Here is an 11,243-nt window from a genome sequence, read left to right on the forward strand (position 1 = left end):
CCTAATCCATTACGCTGAGCCAAATTTCGTGCAAATCGAAAGATGTTAAGAGACTTTGGTGCACCATTTACATTACATCGAACGAAAATATATATGGGAGCTATATCTAAATCTGAACCAATTTTCAGCAAACTTAACACACATCTTTCTAGACCTAATTCATTACGCTGTGCCAAATTTCGTGCAAATCGAAAGATATATAGAGACTTTGGTACACAATTTGCCTTAAATCGGACGAAAATATATATGGGAACTATATCTAAATCTGATCCGATTTTTCCCAATTTCAATAGGGTTCGTCATTGGGCCAAACAAATGAGCTGTACAATATTTCATCCAAATCGGATTGTAAATGCAACCTGTACTTTGTTTACAATTTAACATGGATAGACGGACGGACGGACGGACGGACGGACGGACATGCATAAATCAACTTAGAAAGTGATTCCATGCATATTCTCAAAAGGATTCATGTGTCTATCCATGTGGCATAATACCGTGTACCACAGTGTGGTGAAGGGTATACAAATACAGGCCTTACTAGGATCTCGAAAAAAATATTTTAAAGAAATCCAGGCCTTATTGGGAATTTTTATACCCTACACAACTTTGTTGTCAGGGTATTATAGCTTTGTGCAGCCCCAAGAGTGTGTAACGCCGCGAAATATTGGTCCTAGACACACCCATAAGTATACCGATCGACATATCTCGACTAGCTGAGTCGATCTAGACATGCGTGTCCGTCCGTCCGTCATGCGTGTCCGTCCGTCTGTCCATTATAATTTGTAAACACGATACAGGCTACAGTTATGGACCAATCTTCACGAAGTTTTGCATGTAGCAACGTTTCTGACCAATGAAGACCCCCATTGTTTTTGGAAAAGATTGGTTAATATTTAGGGGATGAAGTGGTCCAAATACTAAATTTTTTCCCGGTTTTCTTGTCACTCCAGAGGCCGCAATTATGGCCCGAATATCGCGAAATTGTACATGGAGAAAGGGATCGGGATAAAGAATAAGCGTGCCCGCTTTAATAAAGATTGGTCAATATTTAGCGGGTCAAATGGACCCTGACTATTGTGTGAAAAATTACAAAATTTGTATTCTAAGGCGTATACGTTTGCCCCTGAAGGACATAGAACCGAGGAGTTGACCGAGGAGTATAGCCAAGAGCCTTTAAATTGATACCAATTATATTTTCATATGTATTCTAAAGGGGAAATTACATTTACAGGAGCTTACGTACCGATATATTATTTAGTAACCCGTTACCACAATAAAGGGCAGAAATATAGCGCTAATCGCTTTGAAATGTTCCATGAGATTCCAGTTATGGTCAATGACAACGCCTATAATTTTCATTGATTATCAGATAATAATTTTGGGATGAAGTGGACCGAAAAATTAATTTTTTGTGTTTTTTTTTCGAGCCGATCTATAGGGCCACAATTATAAGCCGAACATCACAACACAACTCTCGATGAACGAAATCTGGACAATTAATTCCCAATATTGAGAACAGCACTTCTGTTCTGAATATTGGGATTATTCTGAATATATGTCAGTGTAAAGAAGAAGTGGCGTACACTTATAATCGAACAAGAGGGTGCAAATATCAAGAAATATTGCCTAGGCTCGGAATAAGCATCCGCAGAAAGTAAGAGTTCCGTGGTAGTTGTGTAGGGTATGGTATGGTCGGCCCCGTCCGACTATACTGCTCCGCTCACTGGTTTAAAAAATATTTTTTGAAGTAACCACCTTGGTGTATATTTTCTTTCGGGTTTCCTATAGTCTTTAAAAAGACTTTCCGGATTTTCTTCAAGAAAAGGACCTTTAAACTTTTTTTGGTTCACCCTAATGAACCTGCTCGGTTTTTTTACCTTCTAAAGCTCTCTGGTCTCTCACTTCATAAAAGGCTGAAAAAACACAACATCAACACATTTATTATTATCCCGATGATGCTCATCAGTATCATAATTTACGCTATGATAATATCTATTTACCTTTAGCCATGGGCGATTAGCATCAGGCATACAAGATATACCTTTCAAAGTGAAAAATTTATGGCAGTTACTTTATTGCTTTTCATTTTATTTTTTGTTGGTCTTATCCTACGGTTTTTTCCGTATCTCTGTTTGTCTACACCTAATATCGTCTTTTGATTCATCTTTCATGTTGGCTTTATAAAGTGCGTGTTGGGCTTTATTTTCGTTCTTTCTTCACTTTTTCCCAACTCTTTTGTTTTTTTCTTTGTACATTTCTGACAGAATTATTGAAGTTCATCATAAACACGAAAAAAAATATGAAAACGAAGAATTGAAAAACATAAAGTCTCGGCATGCCTTGAATTCAATTGAATTTTTTGTTTATTTTTGTTCCTGCCTCTGCTGATGCTTCTGCTGCTACTCTATTTCATCATCTAAGAGAGTGGTAGGAAATTAATATTTTGTGTGAGTGGGTGTGTGTGTTTTTTGTTTATTTTCTTTTGCTGCTATTTTTTCTTTAATAGAGAATATGAAAATCTATTTCATATTTTGTTTTTTTCATCTTTGCCAAAGAAGCCAAAGTCAGTAGTGGGAGAATACAATTGCGGCTAGAGGCTCATAATATCAACATCTTTTGTGAGCAGGAACATTATTCATCTTCTGTATTTTTGTTTTTCTTCGGTGTATGTGTGTGTGTGCGAGAGAGTTTCGCCCTAGAAGCTAAATGAATTGTATCTGGTGGAGGTTATGGTAAGCGGCAGGTTTAATAAAGAAGATGAAGCAGAATTTTTCTTTGCTTTTTTACCAAATGGCATTGATGTTGATAAATTAATTTTTGTAAGAGAGAAACTTGAAAGAATATGTCTTAGGAAAAGTTTAAAGTTTTTCCTTTTTGCATTTTTTGTTCATTCATTCATTTATTCATTTAATGGCAGGATGATGAGGGTGTTGTGTTATGTTTTTGTTCCTTTAATTTTAATCCCGACCAACCATTAACGCCCTAGCATATGCTACAAAACTTATGAAATCATTCATTCATCTTTTCCTCAATATTTTTTGGTTTTGTGTGTGAATGTGTGTGTGAGTTGTGAAAAGGATATGCGTGTGCTTCTTTTGGTATTTCTGTTGTTGTTTTGTTATTAATGTTATTTTAACCATAATTTTCCACCAGATCCCCACACATACATGCATACACCCACATTTCTATCATTATTATTTTGGGGTGATTTTCTTTATAAAAAAATTTGGCAATTAAAAACACATTAGCGTCCTTTTCATTGAAGTCATTTGAAAATTTTATTCGGCAATTTTTTACAAAACTTTTTATGAAGAAATGGTAAAGAAAATATAAAAAATATATTTTACAAAATTTATTTTGATACGGATTCCTCTGAATACTCAGTTGATGGAATGGGATGCATAAAGATTGTGCGTATAAGAAGTATACATTTCGTAAAGTTCGGCCAATCTATACTTTTTATACCCTACACCATGAAGCGGTAATTCCAAATAACTGACATCTATTGGGACTTTTAAATGCCAGAAGAAATTGAGATATCAAATAACAGAAAATCATGGTTCTTTGGAGAAGTTGTTTACTCAATAAGGTCCCGGAATGTCAATTTACAGATACGCCTACCATCTTAAAACTACTAATAAAAGGACTTTTTATACCCTTCACCACACTGTGGTACAGGGTATTATGTCTTTGTGCATATGTTTGTAACAGGCAAAAGGAAACGAGATAGACACATGGTTCCTTTTGAGAATATGCATAGAATCACTTTTTAATTCGATTTATGCATGTCCGTCCGTCCGTCCGTCCGTCCGTCCGTCCGCCTGTCTGTCTGTCTGTCTGTGCATGTTAAATTGTAAACAAAGTACAGGTCGCATTTATGATCCGAATTGGATGAAATTTGGCATAGGTCACTTATTCGGCCCAAGGACGAACCCTATTGAAATTGGGAAAAATCGGTTCAGATTTAGATATAGCTCCCATATATATATTTAACCGATTCAATGTAAATGGTCCCTATATATCTTTCGATTTGCACGAAATTTGGTACAGCCTAATCATTTAGGTCTAGAATAATGTCTGCAAAATTTCATGAAAATCGGTCCAGATTTAGATATAGCTCCCATATATAGTTTCGTCCGATTTCATGTAAATGGTGCATCAAAGTCCCTATATATCCTTCGATTTGCACGAAATTTGGCATAACGTACTGAATTAAGCCTAAAGTGATGTCTGCCAAGTTTCGAGAAAATCGGTCCAGATTTAGATATAGCTTTCATATATAGTTTCGTCCGATTTCATGTAAATGGTGCACCAAAGTCGCTTTGGTGCACCATCTTTCGATTTGCACGAAATTTGGCATAACGTACTGAGTTGACCGTAGAGTGATGTCTGCCAAGTTTTGAGCAAATCGGTTCAGATTTAGATATACCTCCCATATATAGTTTCGTCCGATTTCATGTAAATGGTGCCCCAAAGTCCCTATATATCTTTCGATTTGCACGAAATTTGGCATAACTTACTGAATTAAGCCTAGAGTGATGTCTGCCAAGTTTCGAGAAAATCGGTCTAGATTTAGATATAGCTCCCATATATAGTTTCGTCCGATTTCATGTAAATGGTGCACCATAGTCCCTATATATCTTTCGATTTGCACGAAATTTGGCATAACGTACTGAATTAAGCCTTGGGTGATGTCTGCCAAGTTTCGTGAATATTGGTTCAGATTTCGATATCGCTCCCACATATAGTTCCGCCAGATTTTATGTAAATGGTGCACCAAAGTTGATATATATCTTTCGATTTGCACGAACTTTTGCATAGCTTACCGAATTTAGTCCGGAATGATGTGTGCCAAGTTTCGTTAAAATCAGTTGAGATTTAGATGTAGTTCCTTATATTATAGATGGATTTAAGTAATTGAAGCCCCAAGGAACCAATATATTGCTGATAGAACAAAACGTACTAAAATTAGTATAACCTAACCTGTGACAAGTTTCGTTGGAATCGGTTCATATTTGGATATAGCTTCCATATATATTTTCGTCGGATTTTAAGTAAATAGTGCATCAAACTCCTCAGGTTTGTCAGATTGACATCAAATTTTGCACAACGAACATAATTGAGCATAGAATTATGTAGTCCCGTTTTCTAGAAGTACAGACATAGCCCAACGGATGACCTTTTGATATTTTTTTGAAGTCGATTTACATACTTTTGTCCCATTGTAATAAACGAATGACATGTTTATGGATAGATCTAGGTAGATTCACATTTAGATAAATATCACATATTTTATTTCATCCAATTTTATGTTAATAGTCCTGTTTAATATACCCATAGTGGTGAAGGGTATCATATAGTCGGCCCCGTCCGACTTTACTACTTTCCTTACTGGTTTATATTATAGATGGGCCAACCAATGAGAATTTAAAATATAAAATAAGAGACACACGGTTTAAAACATGTCAGAAATCCAAAATACCAAAAATTAGGGATACTGCAGCTGGACCATAAAAACTCGCCTACAAAAGTGCCTATAAAATAAATCGGTCGATCTTTGAATATTACCTCCATATAAATAATATTCAAAGATCGACCGATTTTTATAATTTTCAAAAGAAAGATGAGCAACCCAATGAAAACAAAAAATATAAACTAAGAACCAACTGGGTTGACAACATATCTGAAATCCAAAATATCGTAATTTGGGGATAATAAATTGACTGCACCACAACAGGGTCATACATTGATAATGTTTAATGAGAGAGCATACCAACCAATGTGAACCAAAAACTCGAAACGGGCTCAAAAACCTGCCCAAATTAACGAACAATTTGAGCGACCGTTATATTTGGGCTATACCAAAAGGTGGACCAAGGACAACCTACAATTTGTGAGCTACCCAGAAACATCGTCCAACATTTATAATTTTTGGTACGGAAATTATTAACCCAACGAAAATCTAAAGTCGGACGGGGCCGACTATATGATACCCTTCACCACTTTGGGTATATTCAACAGATGAATCCTAATAGACGTCGCATTTTTAAAGGACCAGTAAAATGAAATTGTATCCATAAACATGTCATTCTGCAACCGATACTAAATTTTTCATTTGGTCAGATATAAAAGCTATATCTATTCCGATTTTTAGGAAACTTAACACACATTATTCTAGACCTAATTCATAACGCTGTGCCAAAATTCGTGCAAATCGAAAAATATATAGGGAATTTGGTGCACCATTTACATTAAATCGGACGAAAATATATATGAGAGCTATATCTAAATCCGAACCGATTTTCAGGAAACTTTACACACATCATTCTAGGCCTAATTAAATACACTGTGCGAAATTTCGTGCAAATAGAAATATATTCAGGGACTTTGGTGCATCATTTACCTTATTTTGGGTGAATATATATATATATATATATATATGGGAGATATATCTAAATCTAAACATATTTTCACAAAACTTATCACACATCATTCTAGGCTTAATTCAGTACGCTGTGCCAAATTTCGTGCAAATCGAAGGATATATGGGGACTTTGCTGCACCATTTACATGAAACCGGACGAAACTATGTATGAGAGCTTTATCTAAATCTGAACCGATTTTTCTCAATTTCACTAGGGTTCGTCCATGGGCCAAAGAAGTGACCTATGCCAAATTTCATCCAATTCGGATAATAAATGCAACCTGTACGTTGTTTACAATTTAACATGGACAGACGGACAGACGGACAGACAGACAGACATGCGTAAATCGACTCAGAAAGTGATTCCGTACATATTCTCAAAAGCAACCATGTGTCTATCTCGTTTCCTTTTGTTTGTTACAAAAATATGCACAAAGATATAATACCCTGTACCACAGAGTGGTGAAGGGTATTAAAATATGCACAAAGGCATAACATGGACATATATTGATACTTTTTTGAATTAGTATTTAAACCAGCATGAAAACACGAAATTTCAATTATTCTAGAGCGGTACCAATAAGTGGTGTCCTTCTTTGATTTTAGCTGTATCGCTGTATCCCACCACAAAAAGAGAATTTCTTCTTCGCGATTTTTGCATTCCTCTGGTCTCCCGGAGACTTAACCCTCTTCGCTGCTTCCAAGGAAATGGAAGGACCTCGGAAATGACGAAGAGAATTAAGTCTCAATCCTGCTGTGCGCTGTTACTTCATAGGTTCGTCCTTTCGAGTTAGCACCACAGACAATTTTTTTCTGGATTTTGGCAATATGTTTATTCAATTCTTCCACTATCTTATTGTTCATTCACTTCTTCGACATTTTATGACAGTTATGTTGTGTTTACCTTTGTTTTTTTTCGACTCGTAATTTGAGTTCTCCAAATGTTGGGTCGATATTATTCTTCCCGCTATTGAAAACAGATCCAAGTTTTCCTCCATACTTATTTCTCCCTGAATCTTGTCTGCATTTTTTTGTTATTCTTGTTCCTCGGGTGTAGTTATACCATCGACTACAGATGCCAAGGCAACCACACGTTAATGGTGCAACAAAGGCTCAAAGTTTAGCCGATTGTCACAAAATTTTGCACAATGTACTGACGTTTGTGTAGTTGAACGTGATATATGGGAGCTATATTTTCGTCCGATTTTAAGTAAATAATGCACCAAGGACCTAAAGTAAATCCGATAGGCACAAAATTGTGCACAACCCACTAAAGACATTAAAGCCTAACGTGTGGCAAGTTTCGTGCAAATCTGTTCAGATTTGTATATAGCTCCTATATATTTTTTCATCGGATTTTAATTATATCATGCACCAAGGACTCAAAATATGGTCGATAGCCACAAAACGTGCAGGAGAAATTTGCTTAGTTAATGTAGGAGATGCTTGCTTGAAGGATGATTAAGGGGCGTAAATTGTGGGCAGATCAACGGGTTATTCATATATATGATAACCAATTATTTTTGAAAGCCTTAAATTTTTTAAAGATATTTTTTAAGGGCCTAAAAATGAATAGTCGTCGATTTTTTAAAATAATCTAGCAATTAATTTTTTTTTTTTTTTTTTTTTGAAGTTATAATTAGGCGCAGATTTTAAAATGTTTTTAAATGACCTAAGAAGGCATAGCTTTCTTTAAATAAATCCTTGCAAGGCGCTTTATTATTTTTTTAAGAATATATACACACACATGTAATATACTCTGTACCACAGTGTGCTGTAGGGTTCAAGAAACCTCATCGTCCTTATCCTCTCAAAATGCAACTCCAATGACACACTCAAAACAACCAAAGCAAACCTTACTCAACATTTAAAATCCTGCCAACATATTCTTTCATTTGATTTGGGTTCTTTGTAACCGTGGCAAATAAATTTTGTGGTTAGAACATTGAAAGAAATATGGTTTCACAAACACCCCTACACAATCTGAAATTCAAAATTCCCCAACAATTCGTATTCAAGGACTAAAATATCTCAATGCACACAGAAAACGCAATATTTACGTTCGGAAAATCTCTTTAAGGAACATTAATCAAATGTTTTATGTTGTGTTTTGCTTTTTGTGGCGTTTTGTGTGGCTGTCGGTCTGAGCTTGGCGGAAAATTTAACAAGTGATGAGACTGTCGGGAAATCTTTCAAGACAGTTTATGTGTGTAGGTGTTACACACACACACATACACTCAAAAACCACAACACTTTTATGTATGCCTGCCTGTGTATTCAAATTTTGTGTCTTTGTGGGAAATATTTTAGCAAGATTGTTGAAAATTTCATTTTGTCACTTTTCCACTCTACCTTTCAACAGAAACACACACAGAGAGACATACATATATACAATTCACATTGTATTAGCATAAACTTAGACAGTCACTTAGGTTTTCGTGCATACGCTATGCTAACACTTTCATACATATTTTGAAAAACGTTGATGCACACACCGACACACACACATACATTGAATGCCAATCAGTAACCAAATCCAAGCATTGCCACGTTCATGGAATCTCTGTTGAACTGGTTAACGACGTTCATTTGAATGTCAAACCGCAACAATTTAGTTTTGAATTTTCTTTCAGCTGGCAATTGTTTGGGGGAGGGCGGGTTGGCCCTAAAATTTATGGTGGAAAAGGTGTGTACTGTGTATAAATTTTATGGTTAACAGTGTGGAGAATTTATACAGGTTTCCACTAGAAAATTTATTAATGTTCTGTTTTACGAAATTTTGAGACATAGTGTACCTATTTAAATTTCCAACACTGTTTATCATTTTTCCCAAAATGTCAATGTCTCTCTCTCTCTTCATCACTTAAATATATTTATGTGCACACTTATCTTAAATATACACACACGAACACACCCTTACGTATATCCACACACATACATGCATATACATATGTCGCATGTATATGTTAAAATATAACAAAGTGACAAAATGCTTGCTTACCTTGGTGGTGGATCCGCTTGAATTTCACACGCAACTTCGACAGTTTCATCCTTTGAGGCTCCAATTAAGATGACACGATCTAAATGTTTGCAAATTGGTGTATCTGTGAAACAGAGAAAATTAAATGAGAAATGTATGTAAATACGAGATGTATAATGTATGTATACACATACATGTATTATATACAAATTGTATATAAGTATTTGTTGAAGATTTAAATTATGTTCAAGTATGTGTGTAAAATATTGCCATAGGTATTTCCTGCCTACATTCCCTCATTATGATGACATCAAATATGGTTGTATGGCTTTGAGCGGGTTGCTTAAGTGTGTGTGTGTGGATGTGTGTCACTTTAATTAAGGTGAAGTTGGTCTGAGAGTTTTGCGGAATATGTGTGACAATAAGTGAAGCTAATGAGAATTATTAAAAATATTTTTATGAAGTACTAACAAGGCCTAGGCGTAGATTTTTTAAAAATATTTTCTAAGGGCCTAGATAGGCACAGATTTTTTAAGAGCCTAGATAGGCGTAGAGTTTTTAAAAATATTTTTAAGGGCCTACATAGGCGTAGATTTTTTAAAAATATTTTTATGGGCCTATATAGGCGTAGATTTTTTAAAAATATTTTTATGGGCACAGATAGGCGTTGATTTTTGAGGGTCTAGATATGCGTTGATTTTTAAGGGTCAAGATTGGCGTTGATTTTTAAGGGTCTAAATAGGCGTTGATTTTTAAAGGGTCTAGATATGCGTTGATTTTTAAGGGTCTAGATAGGCGTAGATTTTTTAATGGCCATGATAGGCGTCTATTTTTTAAAAATATTTTTTAAGGGTATATAAGCATCGAGAAATATATTTTAAGGGCCAAGATATGCGTAGATTTTTCAAATATATTTTTAAATAGCCTAGATAGGCGTAGATTTTTATACCCTTCACCACACTGTGGTACAGAGTATTATGTCTTTGTGCATATGTTTGTAACAGGCAAAAGGAAACGAGATAGACACACGGTTCCTTTTGAGAATATGCGTAGAATCACCTTCTAAGTCGATTTATGCTTGTCCGTCCGTCCGTCTGTCCGTTTGTCTGTCCATGTTAAATTGTAAACAAAGTACAGGTCGAATTTATGATCCGAATTGGATGAAAATTGAAATAGGTTACTTATTTGACCTAAGGACGACCCCTATTGAAATTGGGAAAATCTGTTCAGATTTAGATATAGCTCCCATATATATTTTCGTCCGATTTAATATAAATGGTGTACCTATATATCTTTCGATTTGGACGAAATTGGGCACAGCGAAATGAATTAGGTCTAGAATGATGTGTGCTAAGTTTCGTGCAAATCGGTCCGGATTTAAATATAGCTCCCATATATAGTTTCGTCGGATTTACAATAAATGGTGCACAAATGTGCCTATATATCATTCGATTTACACGAAATTTGGCACAGCGTACTGAATTAAGTCTAGAATGATGTGTGCTAAGTTCCGCGAAAATCTGTTCAGATTTAAATATAGCTCCCATATATATTTTCGTCCGATTTAAGGCAATTGGTGCACCAAAGTCCCTAATTAGCTCTTGATTTGCACGAAATTTAGCACAACTTACTGAATTAAGCCTAGAATGATGTGTGCTAAGTTTCACAAAAATCGGTTAAGATTTAGATATAGCTCCCGTATATATTTTCGTCCGATTTAAGGTAATTGGTGCACCAAAGTCCCTAAATATATTTCGATTTGCACGAAATTTACACAGCGTACTAAATTCAGTCTAGAACGATGTGTGCTAAGTTTCGGAATCGGTTCCTTTATTT

General features: G+C 35.4%; 1 protein-coding gene across 1 annotated transcript in view; it reads right to left on the reverse strand.

Annotated features, from left to right (window-relative positions):
- Positions 1-9,689, reverse strand: part of LOC133329390 (mucin-19-like) — a gene marked incomplete at its 5' end in the record, with an annotated part of 63,531 nt that extends 53,842 nt beyond the window's left edge. The window contains one exon of the mRNA XM_061537867.1: positions 9,429-9,689. Within this exon, the coding sequence (XP_061393851.1) occupies positions 9,429-9,689 (261 nt within the window). The remainder of the gene's footprint in view (positions 1-9,428) is intronic.
- Between the last annotated feature and the right edge of the window lie 1,554 nt (positions 9,690-11,243).

The sequence above is a fragment of the Musca vetustissima genome, unplaced genomic scaffold (assembly GCF_032173495.1).
Source record: "Musca vetustissima isolate MV318-11 ecotype Yass unplaced genomic scaffold, APGP_CSIRO_Mvet_v1 utg75032, whole genome shotgun sequence".
NCBI lineage: Eukaryota > Metazoa > Arthropoda > Insecta > Diptera > Muscidae > Musca > Musca vetustissima.